Consider the following 18,179-nt stretch of genomic DNA (forward strand, 5'->3'; position numbering starts at 1 on the left):
GAGTATCGTCTTAGGGCCGATTACTCTGAAATATTTGAAAGGGGGAAATGTGGAAGTATCAATGCATCAAGAGTTGGGAAACAACAGGTGCAGTAGCTCTGGTCAGCAGAATATTAATAGTATGACATTATAACATGATATCAAAATGATGTCAACCAGCCCCCCTACAAGGCTGCATGCCTGGATGCTGTGTGTCTGAAAATAGTAGCAGGCAGGCTATATAAGCTTGGGAGAATGGATGAACGGGGTCTTTTATCCTGAAGGGGTGTCCCCCTGGTCGGCCGAATAAAGGATCATTAAAGACCTCTGTCTGCAGACTCTTAATATCAGCAAGCCCTTTTTGATAAAGAATTTATCTACAACACTACCTTCGAGCTACCACTGTTAGCGAAACACTTACCTTCATAATCGTGTATAAAGTTGGTGATAAACAACTTAAAGCCTTTAATCCGCTTGCTTGCGGACGTCGCCGTATGCTTCTGGAAAATCCTGTGGACATCGTCCACGTTGATGCGAGACAAGTCTTGAAGACAACGGGTAAAAAAACACCATATTCACCGCTTTGGCAGCTGTCAACCGGAAGTAGTTGGGCTGGCTTATCGTGACCCGGAAGAGACTGCGCATAAAGCCCATTGTGTGTGTGTCAGAGCAGGTCTGCCACTCCGCGCCCACACCTGTTACACCACCAACGTTTGAGCAGCTGCACAAAATGGACAACGATGAGGATGGCACTCAGTCACAGGAGCAGTCTGTTGGGGAGCTGCACCCATGGCCTTATTTGAAAGAGCTTTTTGAGTTTGTTGGTGCTAAAAGCAACTCCTGGCGAATGCGTTGTATCTTGTGCAAACCAAAACCCCAGGAAATATTGGCGTTCAAGAACAGTCCGTCAAACCTCAGGAAAGACATTAAGGTAAGTCATTAGCGCTAGCTACGTGTTAGCTAGTTAGCTAAGCTAACATTAGACCGCTCATCTGAATACCTAACATCTTAGTGTGCAGACGTTATTGCTATTAGAATTCATGTTCTTGCTCTTAGGGATACAAACATTGTCTGGGGAAATGATTTTAGGTGGTGCTGCTGTTACAATTCAAAAAAGCCAAACAGTACTGTTAACAGCAGTAAAGTTATAGTGAAACTGGGGGGTCTTTTTCATTTTATGAAGTCAAATGTTAATCTGTATAATTTACTTAAATGCAAATTTTGTATTGAATCACATTTTATCAGAAAAACTATCTGACCCATGACTCATAGATTAAAAAAAAATCAGCTCCCCCATTTGAGAGCCAGATCAAAATTGTTGTGTGCACCGCTGGTGATGATATAAGGCTAACATTATAAGCTGAAGGCAATGCTGCCCTGACAAACATTTGTATCACATGGCTCTCCTACATTTGCCCCTCTAGAGAAAGCACGAGAGATACCTGGAGAAGTACACCAAGCTAGCTATTCAGAAAAGGAAGCATGAGGAAGATCCGAATGACCAAGCAACACCCAAGCAGCTGAAACTGTGGGATACACCTCGTGTAACACAGAAAGGTGTGGATGAGCGTCTTGTTGATTTTGTGGTTAATGGCCTGCACCCTCTGAGTGTTGTAGAAGAACAGGGTTTTCAACGTCTAATTAAATACCTCCAACCCGACGCATCTGCCATGGTTCGCAATACCATGAAGAGCAGAATTGACAAAGCAACTACAGAGATGAAAGAGAATCTCAAGGCGGCGATGCATGATGTGGAGTTCATAGGGACCACCACTGACTGCTGGACAGCAAACAGAAAGGGCTTCATCGGTGTCACAGCCCACCGGATACATCCTACAAGTCTGCAGCGGTGCTCTGCTGCATTAGCATGCAAGCAGCTGAAAGGACCACACAACTTCACTGCACTTGCAGATGCTCTGACTAAGATCCATACAGGTATGTAGGCTATTGGTAGGTTTAGTAGCATTTTCTTTGAGTCCAATCCAGTTTAAATATTTAGGCTTCTTGTCACATCTGCATTCATTCATTAATTTTAATACTTGACATACTTAACTCTGAATATCTGGATTCTTAACTGTTAATGTGTGCAATCATCAAATTTCCTGTGGTGTCGTATCGGTATGCCTTTTTTTTTTTACCCGTCTGTCTGTCTAGAGTTCAACATCAGAGACAAGATTGTGCGTACAACGACAGATAGTGGGTCCAGTTTTCTGAAAGCCTTCAGAGTGTACGGTGTCGATGATGAAAACAACAATGCAGAACCATTCGGGGCAGAGCCAGATGAATCAGGTGAGTGTTGCATCATATTGGTTTGTGAAGATGACATAACTATTAAGTGTTTGGATATCTTGAAAAACACCCTTGAATGCTAATTAATATTTTATTAATAAGGAGAGGAGGATGGTGAAGAGATCACGATGGAGGCTGTTGAAGCCGGCCCCTTGCTGGAGCAGGATGATGGCCTGGAATACCAACTGCCAAAGCACCATCGCTGTGCCTGTCATCTTCTGAACCTGGTGGATGATTGATCGAGTTTATGGATCCAAGGGATGACATGTAAGTTTGAACACTTATTCTCAACACGGTCCTTTGATATTCGCAGGTGGCAACAGTTGATGTCCAAGCAGTGAATGAAGACCGGATCTACATAAAGCTCTCTCGCTCATCGTTTGTAAAGTGCCAGGCTCTCTGGAACAAGAGCAGCAGATCCACCTCAGCTACAGAGATAATTGAAGAACACTGCAAACTCCAGCTCCTGAGGCCTTGTGAAACAAGGTACACTTTGCATTTTGAGACGTGTTCAACCCTTTCAACCTGTTTCAGATGTAAATCACTATACAAATATAATATACCCCCTTTTTTATTGTTACAAGGTGGAATTCTCTCTTCTATGCTGTTGAGAGGATTGTACGGATTGTGAAAGAACAAGGAGACGCAGCCATTGCAGCGATCTGCAGCACGCTGAAGATTCCGATGTAAGTTTACTTTGCACTACCACTAGGGCTGCACAATATATCGTTTGAGCATCATCGCAATATATTTGTGCGCAATAGTAACATCGCAGGTCAAATCGCAACGTAGGAGGCAAATTAACTCGTGTGTTCTTATCTAATTTCAAAGGTACCTGACATACATTGTGCACAGTGATCCACCACTCACTTACTTAGTTTGGTGAAGAACAAACTTTTTGTGGTAAAACACAATTTACATTTGTACATAATAAAACAAAACGTACTTAGGTCCTAGCAGATTAAAAGCAGGCAATGAGAAATAACAATACGAACAACTAACAGAAAAAAAACCAGACTTGCAACATTTAGAAAGTTAAGATCAGTGCAGGTTCATTGTCAACAAGATGGCAGAACTTAAAGTGCTATTCAAGTCATCTGCTGAAATTCTTGTATCTTTTCATATTGAAATATATATCGTAATGTATATCGCAGGGTTGGAAAATATTATAATGCCAGTTTCTTCCAATATCGTGCAGTCCTAATTACCACCTAACTGTAGGGTCGGCTGGTGTAAGTAAATGTGTAAGAGATCATCAACAAGAGCAGCTGGCTTCTTTATTCACCATCTTTTCAGGTGATATATTCTCCCCTGCTGTTCTACCAACACTGAAGGTGATGACCTGCAGTGCTAACTTATAGTGCCGCCTAGTGGCCTAACAGGGAGTAGAACTAAGTAATAATGCTATAATGCACTTGCAAAGAACACAGCACAAACTTTGCATAGTTTTAGGTGTTGTGGGCATGTAATGTTTGACTGTTTAGACACTGATGGTTTTGTGTATCTGTATGTTTCTCAGGTTCAGTCCTGCCGAGATTGCTTTTCTCACAGAATATGCAAAGACCATGAGCCCAGTTGCAAAAGCAGTTGATGTTCTTCAGGGTGAGGCAAACGTGCAGATGGGGTGGCTTGTACCCTCCATCACACTGCTCAAGTCCAAGCTCCAGAACCTTCATACCACCTCCAAGTACTGTGGGCCATTGGTGGATGCTCTTCAAGCAGGGCTTGAACGTCGCTTTGGAGAGACGCTTGCTGATCCAGAGCTGATTGCTGCTGCCATTCTTGTCCCCAAGTTCAGGACACGCTGGACTACTGATGAAGGCATCATTAAATGTGGTATGTGCTGCTTTCTTTTAGGGGCGTCCCGAATCCCGATACAACTTTTTCACTTCTGAGACAATACCAATATCACAGCCTTCAGGATTGATTGATACTGATATCAGTCCGATAAGATATCAACATAAATCATACACACTTTTACCCGTTTTGTAGTGTGGAATATGTGAACGGCATGATCAAGTGATATTACTCAAACGTAGAACAATATTTAGCAACAGTAAGCATGAGGGAAAAAAACTGACCAATTTATTATTAACCATTTATTATTAACCAAACGCATGCTGCATCCGAGCGCTGCTGGAAAGAATTGCTAGACCAGAATTCAGGGTGGAGTGGACTGCTTATATATCGGAGATTTTTGATGCAGTCCGATATAATCCCATTATTTTTTGCAGATATCAGACCTATTTCCGATATCGTATCAGGACACCCCCTATTTTCTTTTATTGTATTGTTATATTTTTTAAATTATGTTTAATATTCTTAACACCCTAAAACTCACTCCCCTCACATCTATATGTACATTCAACCAAAGTGGATATAAATATGGTATAAATTCCACTTATAACCCCACAACCCTTCCTTACCTCCTTCTCCACACCTCCATCCATAGTCCTTCATTTCCTTGCCCTCCCTTGCTCAGTCCCTCCCTCTTCTGTCCATCCCCTTCTCTTGTATTCTAATTTTGTTTCTTCATTTGGTTTTATATCCCCCATAGGCCTTGACTACATCAAAACCCACCTGAAGGAGCAGAGTAGTGCAGCACAGTCAGGTGACTCTCTGTCGTCAGCAGAAGAGGAGGACTTCTTTTTGTCAATCAAGCAGACAGATCAACGGGACGGTAACACCAAACAACTAGAGTCCTACCTGGCCAGTCCAACTGATACCATGGACATCCTAAAAACATTTCCAACTGTGTGCCACCTGTCTCTTAAGCTCAACACACCACTACCTGCCTCAGCTGCCTGTGAGAGGCTTTTTAGCACAGCAGGAATGATTTTTAGACCCAAGAGGGCTAAGCTGCTTTCTGAGAACTTGGAAAACCTGCTTCTCATGAAGCTCAACAAAAGGTTTTGTTAAATTTGTCTTGTTTACATGCCTTCACATTAAACTCGCATAGAGGGATGGAGTGATGCAGTGCAGAGGTGGAGAGGGGGTTTAGTGCTGTGTAGGTGTAAACATGAGTAACATATGAGGAGCACAAGTGTTGTCTTTAATGTGAAGGGTTTTTCATTGATCTTCACTGAATGCATGGTGTGCAACTTTTTCTTTTTTCCATTTTCAATTTCTTTGGCAGGAAGATTTCACAGTGTTTATTGTACTGGAAAATAGCTAGAGAAGCTTATTTTCATCTGTAGTTCCTGGGTGTGCCACGTACAAAAACACACCTGTACAGTGTTAAACATTTGTTACCTGATGTATTAAAAAAGTGCTATTAAATAAAGTTGCTTGAGAGTTGGGCCTTAAGCATGATTTGTGACAGTTTACATTGAGATACTAGACAGCGGTGGTTGTTGAAACAATAACATTGCTAAAGTAGAATCCATATAAATTATTCTGTGTTTAATAGCTTTGCAGAAAGTGAATCATGCAATAGAAATACTTTTTACTTTTAAAAATACTTTTGAGTACATTTCAGAGCCTGTACTTTTTACTTTTACTTGAGTAGATATTTGGATCAGTACTTTTTACTTTTACTCAAGTTGTTTTTTTACATTTGTATTTTACTTCTACTCAAGTAAGAAATGCGGGTACTTTTGCCATCTCTGCTTAGAATTCATTGGTTGGACCACACACACACACACACCCACACACCAATTGTCAGATCAGAATTAGTTCAGATTGACGAGGTGAAAACCAAATCATCCCACTCAGACCCGGCGGCATGGGCGGGCATTGGGGGGCCGTGCCCGCCCATGGACTCAGCTATGCCCGCCCTGGACTAAAAGCAGTTTTTCGTTATTTTATTTGGGTCTGGGTTTTGTTTTTTTAATCGGAGTATCCATCTTCCTTTCAAACTATCTATCTTGATGTGTCAATCCTACAATCCAACCAATGAACAAAGGCAACATGTTAGCCAATTACAAACGGAGGGGGGCGGGTCATTAGGTCAAACAATTACGCTCACCGGTCCGGTTGCTGTGAGATTAGCTGCTTTTTGCCGTCATCGGCATGAGCATATTTCCAAAAACTACAAGACGGACAGGCGTGAGCGAGCAGGAAGCAGTGCCATACAACTCCACTTCTAATGGAAACATAAGGACCGTTGTCAGCAGTAACACTGGAGTAAACAGTCATGCTAGGAGGGTTAGCTACAGCAGCTAGGGAGCTCGGTGCTTATGTTGTTGTTGACAACGTTACTCACGTTTATTCCATCATGCAGATGAGTCATACTGCTTGGTGCTGCTCCTTGTGCTCCCTAGCTGCTGTAGCTACCTTCCCTAGCTTGAATGTTTGATCCAGTGTTCAGATTTTGCTTATTTTTAAAAGAGAAGTGAAGCTGTATGGTGCTGCTCTGTATGACCCAGACCCTGTTGCTGTTCTTGAGTTTTGAGTTAATTAAATGGACTCAGCACTACACTATGGTATTTTGTTTGTTTTATTTATATATATATATATATATATATATATATATATATATATATATATATATGTGTGTGTGTGTGTGTGTGTGTGTATTTATATTTTAGGATGAACTTTCCTTTTTCTAGTGGGAGAAAATGATTTGTTAATACTGTAGGAGTAGCCGCAGAGCCACTGTTCATCCTAAGTCATATAAAATGTAGGTTGAAAAAGTATGCCCCCCTGAATAAGTGTGATGCCCCCCCTCTAATTTGTTTCTGCAGCCGGGTCTGATCCCACTCCTCATCCTTCAACGCTTACATTCATGTTTCAGATGTTGTGGCTGTAGGTGAGATGGCTAAAGTGTTAATACTTGCACATCAAGCATATATTGTCATTTATTTCACCACATTTTTTTCCTTTGATTGGTTACAGTGGTCATACTGGTGACATCCCTGGTCCTAGCATATCTTACAACAATGCTAATACCTTTACTTTCTCATTACAGGTATTGGCCATATTTGCAGAAGATGTGTGAAAAGTTCCCTGAGCTTCAGCCTCTTACAGAGATGAAGCCTTTTCTCTCTGTAACGCATGCTAAGCCTCTCACTGGCAAATGTGAGTTACAGTGGCAAGTTAAATGTTTGGTTCACACTGTCTTTCAAACACATTGCTGCCTTCTCTTACGCATGACGCATTGCACCATATTCATTTTTTTAGGCACATTTCTTCATTGGGACGTAAACCGTAGTCCATGTTAGTAACATCATTTAGTTCATTACATGCAGTCCTACTGAGACATTGTCTAGAGATACACTTGCTTTAAACCACACAGTTGTGTGTGCATGTAATCAGCATCCACATAGTTGTGTAAGAAATGTTATCTAATGTGGTAAAAAGCAAGTTTATACATGCCGCTTGGCATTCTGAACGATGGACTTCCAATATGACATGGATCTAAATACAGTCCAAACATGAGTTTAAAGTAGTCCTTGAGCAGATTTTTAAATATTAGCTGGGTCTACATATAAGAACATAAATACAGAAACACATCTGATAAACTACAGTGACGTGGGTCAGGAGCCTGGTTGTAAAGCTAAGAAACATATTTGCTGTGGAACAGGTGACGGGGGGGCAGAAACCAGGAAATACAACAGGTGAGGAGGTGGAACAGGTTCATAGTCAAAACACCCCGAGGCATTTATGGTCATATCTGGGGATTTTAATCATGCTTCCCTGGACTCTACCTTGGCCTCCTTCTACCAGGCTGTAGACTGTCCCACAAGGAACAACAGAACAATAGACCTGCTGTACTCCAATGTGAAGGATGCCTACACAGCCACCCCCCTCCCCCCACTTGGAAAGTCTGACCACAACCTGGTATACCTACAGCCACAGTACACCCCCCTGGTCAAAAGGATGTCTAAAACCACACACTCGATCAGGAAGTGGTCACCTGAGGCAGAGGATGCTCTGAGAGACGGCTTTGACATCACTGACTGGGATCTACTGCTGAGACAACATGGTGAGGATATAGAGGAGCAGATTCACTGTCTGGCGGACTACATCAACTTCTCGCTGGACGTAGTCTCCCCCAATAAGACTGTCCGTTGTTATCCAAATAACAAACCGTGGATAACACAAGATGTCAAGGCTGCCCTCAACAGGAAGAAGGTGGCTTTCATGAACCATGACAGGGAGGCAATGCAGTTAGCACAGCGGGAGGTGAAACAATGCCTGAAGGTGGGGAGGGACACCTACAGAAGGAAGGTGGAGGATAATCTGAGTGAGAGCCATTTGAAGGAGGTCTGGGATGGTGTCAACACGAACAGCAAACAGGCTGAACATCTTCTTTAACCGCTTTGACCAGCCCACGGTCCCCCCTCCCCCACTGCAGTGCATGTCTTCCCTGACTTCATCCCCTGTGCAGCCCCCCTGCCAACCTTTACCCCTCCCCCCATCTCAACACCCTCCACACATAACAGCTGAACAGGTGAGGGGAGAACTGAGGAAGCTCCACCCATGGAAAGCAGCTGGCCCTGACAGAGTGCCTCCTCGTCTGCTTAGGACCTGCGCTGCTGAACTGGGGGAACCACTCCAGCATGTCTTCAACCACAGCCTACAGCTGGGGAAAGTGCCTACCCTGTGGAAAACATCCTGTATTGTTCCAGTTCCAAAGAAAAACCGTCCTGGTGAGCTGAACGATTACAGACCGGTGGCACTTACATCCCAGCTGATGAAGACGATGGAGCGGCTCATCCTCAATCTCCTCAAGCCCCAAGTGCAACAGGCCCAGGACCCCCTACAGTTTGCCTATCGCGCAGGTGTGGGTGTGGAGGATGCTATTCTCTACCTCCTACACCGTGTCCAAGTACATCTGGATAAGGGGAGGGGCACAGTGAGGACCCTCTTCTTGGATTTTTCAAGTGCCTTCAACACAATCCAGCCCGTGATGCTTCTGGACAAACTGAGGGAGATGCAGGTGGACCCCTGCTTGGTGTCCTGGATTGGTAACTACCTCACAGAGAGACCGCAGTACGTCAGACTAAAGGACACCACATCTGACACTGTTATTAGCAGCACAGGAGCACCCCAGGGGACGGTGCTGGCCCCCCTCCTCTTCACACTCTACACCTCAGACTTCTGTTACAACTCAGAGCTGTGTCACATCCAGAAGTTTGCAGATGACACATCGTGGGGTGTATCAGGGATGATGGAGAGGACGAGTACAGGAATCTGGTCAGTGACTTTGTCACCTGGAGTCAGATGAACCATCTCCAGCTTAACACCTCAAAGACTAAGGAGCTGGTTATTGACTTCAGGAAGTCCAGCCCACAACCACGTCCAGTGACCATCAGGGACGATAAGGTGGAGATTGTAGACAACTACAGGTACCTCGGGTTGTGGCTGGATAACAAGCTGGACTGGACATGCTGTACAGATCACCTGTACAAGAAGGGCCAAAGCCGTCTGTACTTCCTGCGAAGACTGAGATCTTTTAACATCTGCAGGAAACTCCTGTGGATGTTCTATCAGTCTGTGGTAGCTAGTACGTTGTCTGCTGGGGGGGTAACATGACAAAAAGGTGTGCTAACAGGCTGGAAAAACTCATCAGGCGGGCGGGCTCTCAGCCCTTTTTATTCCTGGAATTCTCTATTTTCTCTTTAAGAGAGACATGATGCTAATAGCAGCCAGGAAGAGAGATTGATGAGATCATTTATTCCCTCCGAAGAAGGAAGCATGATCTCTATCGACAGAATGCTTTTTATTATTGTTGGTCAGCAACTCAAGGTGTTTACGGTTTATGCTAAGATTTCTTTCTTTTTATCTTAACAGACAGTAACCAAGCAAGGCTGCACAAACGGAGGAATCTGTGTAATCTCAAGAAAAAACTAAAGGAGAAGATCCTGCAGTACAACACCGTTTCCATCCGGTCAAACACACCGACGCGGCCTCTCTGATGTCGTTCTGCCCTGAGATGGTAAGCTGGGTGTTTTTACATCAGTCAGTTGTGGCTGCGTATCATTTCCATCATGACGGGGCGATTTTTGCCATTAATTTATTTTCTACTTCATTTTATGTGTCATTTTATTTATTTCATATTATTTGCAAAGCTATCTTGTTGATGTCAGCTAAAATAAGGTTTTCACCTTGTGGTTCAGTGTCTCCACACCCTGTCTTTCACTATGAGAGGATTTAAAGCAGTTCTCAGTTAAAAAAAAGCCAGCATAATTCTTGTTTTTTTGTTGGATTATTTGCTGTGCCTCCAATCAAAGCTTGGTCAGTGTGTATATACACTGCCTGGCAAAAAAAAAAAAAAGGCGCAGGCAATACAAAAGGTCAGAAACTCCTATTTTTGGGATCAAGCTTGGATTCCAGCAGCATTCTGTAATGGTTCACTCCAGAAGACCCGGGAAGTGCAGGCAGCAACCATGACACATTCTCTGTGTAATCGTCTCCATAAGTTTCTGCATTGCCACAAGATTCATTTTCATCCAGAGTTGCATTAATTTTTCACCGTGTATGGTTGATAAGAGGGTCCAACCTCTGGACAAAGCCGCCTCCAGCACATCACAAAGATTCCCAGTATGAGGTTCATGTCTGAGCTCTTTGGTGGCCGATCCACCACGATCTGAGCCCCATGAATCCTGACATTTTCATCCTGGAATATGGCCGTGCCGTCATGAAGATGGAATAACCTGCTCATTCAGTGTATTCAGGTAGTCAGCTGACTTGTTTCAGCTGAAAGATAAGAGCCCATGCAGTAATTATTCAACAGGAGGCTCCTGCCTATTTGCTTAGTTAAATCCAGGCAGCCAGTTTTTTCTGTGGCCAGATAAAACCAGCAAATCTAATGTTGTAGCATATTTAATGTTTATTTTTATTTCTATTCTCTTTATTTAGTTGCTAGTTTCCGTTTGAAGAGGCGACTGTTTGACCAGGTCATGCTCGTCAGACGTGTGGAGGAGGAGATGACTCAGCATTATCAGTATCTACGGAGGGTTTTCGACAAACTGGACGACCTCCTTCACAAAACTGAAGAGGACATCAAGAACCACAGTAAATAATTCTCCAGTTATAACCATCATTTATCAGTCCAGTGGTGATATTTTCACAAAAATGTCTGTCTCAGGGTGAATGTTTCAACTTCATTTTTGTCTTTTTTAATTAAACTTTTTTATGTTTGACTTTAGCTTCATCTACAGGTATGACAGAAGGAGGACACGGGGGACTGCGCTGCTGTCTTCTGCAGAAGCGACACCTTCTTCTGGAGAAACTGAGCGCTGTTGCTAGCACCTACGCTTGTTTTGATGTGGACTCATCTTCATTCGTGTTGGAGGAAGACAAAGATGATGATGAAGAGGAAAGGCAACAGGATGACAGCAGCTCAGACCTTCCGGAGGAAGACGCATAGACCAGCTGTGTGTTTAATGTGTTACACAGTCACACACTGCAAGCTACCACGAAGCAAATTTAAACTCTGGTTGAAGAATATTTAGACCACTTTTTATTAAAATACTTACGTGTTCCAGCTTTACTGTAATAAAATGTGTAAATAGTCACGTGTTCCTTGTTAAATGCTTTAGATTAATGTTATGCTACAGTAACATGTATGTGAAATATTTGGTACTACAACAGTGTCGTCATAAAGTATTTTATTTTATGATTATTAACTCTGCTTTTCCCATCACATATTAAGTGCTGTTTGTAAGGACATGCATTCAAATTTGGCTTATAAATGAGTCCCTTAATAAAAGCTACGTCTGCCATTTCACTGTTTTCTTTACACACAGTTGCCTATATGAGATTAATAGTTCCCTCATAAAGAAAGACATATTGTTAGGTGGCTATTGTGACATAGAAGGACACGTTTTGCTGTGTTGTCTGTGATTAGGTTCTACAGGAAAACACAAGTGACTCCCGACGCAGTCGGACACGTGTCTGTGTAGGTTCTTCGTTTTGTCTTTTCCAGTTGGCTGCTCTCTATTTCAGGTATAGAACTTGGGCAAAAGCTGTTATTTATGAAAACTGTGAATACTGTGGTTAGAAAATCTTAATTACACCCACATATTTACTTTTACACACCACATCCTCATCTAGTTCATAAGTAATTGACAGTTTGTACAATATGTTTGAAATATGTGGTATGATCCTATAATCTACAATTGTAAAGCCAGACGAACTACCAGCCTTTACCAACTTTAATACACGCTTAAATATGGAAAATAAATAAGCATCTTTACTTTCTATCAACATATATTATCTAGTAGTAGTGTAATCACCAGTTCAGCTTTATTATTTATTTTATTAATGTAATATATGTTTATGTAAACCTATTTTCTAGCTTCTGAAAATCTAAAGAATTACAATAATGACACTGATTTGTTCTGCATGGCAGTGCTACAGGGAATTGTAGTTTTTAAATGTTTTGCTGATGTTATAGGGGTCTATGGTGAATAAAGAAGATGAATGCAGGCCCGGAGGTGGGGCACAAAGGCGAGCGCCTGGTGGCCTGGGCCTGACATGGTCCCCCTCCTTACATGGTCCCCCTCCTTCTGTGGGCTCACAACCTGCAGGAGGGGTCATAAAAAGTATAGTGCAGTGGGAGCTGGGTGGGCGCCAAGGGTAGGGACCCAGCCTTTTTGGAATCCTTGGATGGGGTGTTGGAGAGCAATTCTTCAGAGGACTTTCAATGCTCATGTTGGCAAAATGTATATGTAAGACCTGGAGGGCCCCCCCCCCACCCCCCGTGATTTGAATCTGAGTGGTGTTTTGTTATTGGACTTCTGTGCTCATCAGGGATTGTCCATAATGTACACCATGTTCAGGCATAAGAGTGTCCACATATGCACTTGGCACCAGGACACTCTAGGTCATCGGTGATCTGGGAGGGGCTCGGAGTAGAGTCGCTGCTCCTCCACATTGAGAGGAACCAGATGAGGTGCCTCAGGCATCTGGTCAGGATGCCTCCTTGTGAGGTGTTCCAGGCATGTCCCACTTGGAGGAGACCCTGGGGAAGGCCCAGGACACGCTGGAGGGGCAACATCTCCTGGCTGGCCTGTGGGACTGCCTTGGGATGCCCCCAGACGACATGGCAAATGTGGACTGGGAGAGGGAAGTGATGGATAGAAACGTTTTGCATCCAATTAAAAGATGGAAATGCTGAATTATATACAATACAAACTTTTTACATCCCCTGTAGGTTAGTGTGTTTCTAAATTTCAGCATCCTGTAAAAGTATATATAAAAGTGCTTTATGGAATATAATTGCACACATGAAAAAAAAAAAGAAATCCATTTTTTTATTTAGAGATTAGGTTAAATATGCTCTGCTACATAATAGTGGATATATACATAAAAATGATTTAAAAAAAATGTAATTTGGAATGGAGCGCAGCCAACTGACGGCAGACAGCCCATCAAAGTACTGGAACGTACCATACACCTAGCAGCGTCCATGGCAACCACAGCAGCGTCCATGGCAACCACGGCAACAACGATCTGGCGAGACCTGAGAGAATGAAAGACTGGTTGAAATGGCTAAAAGACAGTTTTTCTGTCGGGTATCTCATTTGGATCCATTTGGTATCCTTTTGTTGTTTCACTCATATATTAAATAGTCACGATTTAAATGTCTTAAATTTACGTTGTTTGACAAAAAATTGCGCCGTAATCACTAGAATTTGAATCTTGACACCTTTCGAACTGGATCGGGAGTCTCAGTCCAGCTCATCAGCAGCGTGAATATATGACAACGACCTGCCTGCTAAGAGGCAGAGTATGGCCTTATGGTCCCTTACCAATGGGCTAATAACCACTGATAATGCCCATTTAATGGAGTGATAACAACCAAATCGGATCTTTTTACATGGTTACTGCCATCAAAATTAAAAACAACATGAGGGTAATACATACTAACCAAAGCAGTGACAAACTGCACCAAAACAGAACAGAAATGAACCGTTGTGTATGGATATATGTCTGCTTGTAACATGACAGTCTCCATGGTAAATACCATGACCTGGAGTAACTATAGCCACATAGCCAATATGGCTGTTACAAAAAACACATTAATGGCTCATCTGTTAAAGTAATTGTATGTGATGGACACCAGGAGTTTTGTGGTAACTAAACCTGAGGCTCAGGGCCTCATACCTGGCAACTTACTAATCGTTTGGCTCCTTAACATGAAATAACCTGCATTTACTGTAATACCTTTTATACAGTAATTCAATTTTACATCTTATATACCAGTTTTAACATAATAATAGCAGTTTCTTTAGGTCAGCAGAGCGTGTGTTGGGATAGACTAATTCTTTACTCCCAAAGTATCCATAATAAATTAAATTGTGTTTGAATGTACATCAATGTAATAGCACACAAAGGTGATCTAAAAGCACAGCATGTAAAAAAAGCCGGGCAAATGTAGTCTGCAGAAAATATTTTTATTAACATTATTTTACTCACAATACCTGAGTAAAAGCCATACTTCATAGCTGAATGCCGTTTATGTCACTTCTTCTGTTACAGCTTACCGTTTGAACATTTACAGAAACAGAAAATGTCAAATAATGGTCCAACAGGTACATTACCATGTATAATTCAACATCCAAACATAGAACAATGAAATTAACTATAACAGTCATTTTAGGTTTTTATATCTGAATATTTGTCTTTGGTTCCCAAGAGTTTTTCCACTTCATTCCACTGCAAGACAGAGAGAAAGACAGGCAGCCCAAAATATTACTGTTTCATTAAAACTGTTTTCATAATGAACCATCCTGACTTTACCATGTACAAGAATATTTGGAGTATAGAATAGAATAGAATAGAAAATACTTTATTAATCCCTTTGGAGAGTCCTCAGGGAAATTTGGGTACCAGTAGCAAAACAACACCAACAGTAAAGCAGGATAAGCACTAAGATATAATATATACAGGTATAAAGTAAAATAGAGGAAATAAGGTGCAAGAAAAGTATAAAATAGAATGCAATAAAAAAAAGTTAAATTAAAATAATATAAACAAGCATTGCACACAGTAGAGGTGGTACAGATTCCCAGTTCACTATTGCACGTATAAGTTATAGCAACTGTTTGTATGGGTAATTGTGCATGTGTTGTATCAGGCGGACTGCACACCTCCCTCTCCCCCCTCCTTCTCCCCCTCCTGCCTAATGCAGAGTTGTACAGTTTGATGGCTCGGGGGACAAAGGTCAATCAAACAAATCCTGGTATGCATGTATTCTTGTTGTTCCTGAGCCCTGCACCCAGTCCAGCATCCATCAATTTAGGACATTTCCTTTAAATCCACACAGAGCACTTGTTAACGAATGATTTTTCCATAAACGAAATAGTTCTGAATAGCCATTAGCAAATACTTAGTCAAGTTTATTTGTAAAGCACATTTAAAGCCTTGGCTGGAAGGAGATTTGAAGAATGTTTTTTCTGTATGGAATCTGCATGTTGGGTTAATTGGTTACTCTAAATCAGGGGTGTCCAGCTCCGGTCTTCGCGGGCCACAATCCGACAGGTTTTCAGTGTCTCTGCTCCAAAACCATCAGACTTCAATTAATAAGTCACTGTACAGAACTACACGGGCTTTTGGATGCATTTAATTTGAGTCAGGTGTGTTGAAGCAGTTATACACTGAAAACCTGCAGGACAGTGGCCCTTGAAAACCGACTTAGTCACCTCTGCTCTAAAATCTCCCTTTAAGTGAGTGTGAGCATGAGTGGTTGTCTCTGTGTTGGCCTTGTGATGGACTGGCCGCCTGTCTTGGGTGTACCTGCCTCTCGCCTGCTAATTGCTGGGAGAGACTTCAGCCCCCTGCAGCCCTGAATTAGCAAAGAATGAAAATCTGAACATATGGTATTAATGAATGAATGAATGAATAAAAACTTTATTGTCATTGCAACTGGTGCAACAAAATTCTTTTTCCAGTACAAACCCCATTTCCAAAAGTAGACAACAACAACATATAAACATAAACAGGATCATAATATTGCACATAATTATAAGCAGGACATGTCCAAAGTCGGTCTTCGAGCCGGTGTCCTGCAGGTTTTAGATTACTCCTGTTCCAACACACCTGATTTACATTACATGGATCCAAAAGCTTATCAGTTTCTGTACAATAAGCCACTGGTTAGAAAAAGGTGTGTTGAAGCAGGAAAGCATCGAAAGCCTGCAGGACACCAGTCACGGAGGCCGGATCTGGACATCCTTGGATTAAAGTAAAAACAATCTAATAAATGATCATTCTGTAGTTACACTGTAAAGCATCATTTACAATATTTAGGTAAGAGTTAATTGTGAATTTGGGTTGAAATTCTTCAGGTGGAATCATATCCATGTTAGAATGTGGATTTATGTAAAAGAAGAAAAGACAGTACTATGACCTACTGATGTAAGCATCTACATAAACAACTTTAGATATGAAATAAGAACTTCAGTTGTTTTGAGTGTTTTGTACAATACAGGTAAATGCCACAATACATATTTACAGGTAAAAACTTCATACATACATTAAACATACATACCATCCAGAGCAAGGATGCCACTGCACCAAGACCTCCACACAGCCCTGGTAGAGACATAAAGACAAACCATAAAATTAAGGAACTTTTCTTTAGCTTTCCTTCATTTGTCTAAACCACAAAAAATACAATAAAACAGACCCCCCCAAAGAAGAGCCGTCTTATCTTTCAATCAGCCGGTATGGTCAATAAGATAAAATGACAGAATTTGATTTGTTCTTTAGAACATTTGGTGAATGAGGCCCATTTTATTGCAGTCATGTAATTGTTTTGTAGAAATACTGAAATCACCAAAACAACTGTTGAGTGATATTTGATTCTTGTTTGTAAAATCTGGACACTAACTACACCAAGCTACACAACTACACTAAGCCGAGGACACGCAGGCAGATGCACAGCAAGGTGCACTTATAGGCCAATAAATGCAAGTAGTAGTCCCACTGTTATAATCAGAAGCTTGTTTCTCGAGTCAACAAGCAAATATGTTGCTAAAAAAATAGCAATGGTTTTCATAAGCCTGAAAGCTCCGAGCCATTACCTCATCCAGTTCATATAGACTTCAAAAGTTTGCAGGCAGCACTTTGCCTCTGTGTCCTGACCACAATAACACATGTAGATATAATTATGTTGGGATATTTATATGTTTTCATAATTAGTTTTTTATCGTGAAACATTTGTAACACTTTTTCAAACCAACTCTTTGCCTCAAATTTTTTTGTAGGGGAAAGTGGATGAGCCTTGATGAATGGGACACTCTGAAAGGGATAAAAGTGTTATTAATTAAAGAAACATCAAAATACTGCCATGGTGGCCATTGTTAAAAAAACACTGAACATTAAATGGACAATTTGAAACACAATTTAAAAAACAAATTGTTTAATTTTTGTTCCCTTTTAATAAAAGCATCCCTCTGCACTTAAATCTTCAAAACTGTTAAAATCCAAATGTACTAATAGATTTCCTGGAGACCTTAAATAAGATTCAGATACATTTTATTTAGATGATTTTTATACCAAAAAGCCACTATGCTTGTTTACTGGAGGACACTGTATTTCAACCCTCACCAAGACTTTTAACAAAGATTACTATAAATGATGAGAGACGGACAAATCAGACAAGAGAGGAGTAGGGGAGGAGGACTGGGGACAGGAAGACAAGAGAGGAGTAGGGGAGGAGGACTGGGGACGGCAAGACAAGAGAGGAGTAGGGGAGGAGGACTGGGGACAGGAAGACAAGAGAGGGGTAGGGGAGGAGGACTGGGGACAGGAAGACAAGAGAGGAGTAGGGGAGGAGGACTGGGGACAGGAGGACAAGAGAGGAGTAGGGGAGGAGGACTGGGGACAGGAGGACAAGAGAGGAGTTGGGGAGGAGGACTGGGGACAGGAAGACAAGAGAGGAGTAGGGGAGGAGGACTGGGGACAGGAGGACAAGAGAGGAGTAGGGGAGAAGGACTGGAGACAGGTAGACAATA

At 41.9% G+C, this 18,179-nt stretch overlaps 1 protein-coding gene across 2 annotated transcripts; it reads left to right on the forward strand.

Annotated features, from left to right (window-relative positions):
* The first annotated feature begins 277 nt into the window (after positions 1-277).
* On the forward strand, positions 278-5,557 carry LOC121656082. 2 transcript variants are annotated; one of them, XM_042011110.1, is made up of 9 exons: positions 278-910; positions 1,404-1,536; positions 1,676-1,914; positions 2,134-2,268; positions 2,371-2,495; positions 2,582-2,754; positions 2,853-2,954; positions 3,788-4,104; positions 4,826-5,557. In XM_042011110.1, the coding sequence occupies exons 3-9, from the start codon at positions 1,698-1,700 to the stop codon at positions 5,185-5,187; spliced, it is 1,431 nt and encodes a 476-aa protein (XP_041867044.1). In that variant the 5' UTR covers positions 278-910; positions 1,404-1,536; positions 1,676-1,697; the 3' UTR covers positions 5,188-5,557. The 2 variants fall into 2 exon arrangements, with proteins under 2 accessions (XP_041867044.1, XP_041867045.1); XM_042011111.1 differs by lacking the exon at positions 278-910 and having other exon boundaries at positions 1,375-1,536; positions 1,671-1,914.
* The last annotated feature ends 12,622 nt before the right edge of the window (positions 5,558-18,179 follow it).

The sequence above is a fragment of the Melanotaenia boesemani genome, chromosome 16 (genome assembly GCF_017639745.1).
Source record: "Melanotaenia boesemani isolate fMelBoe1 chromosome 16, fMelBoe1.pri, whole genome shotgun sequence".
NCBI lineage: Eukaryota > Metazoa > Chordata > Actinopteri > Atheriniformes > Melanotaeniidae > Melanotaenia > Melanotaenia boesemani.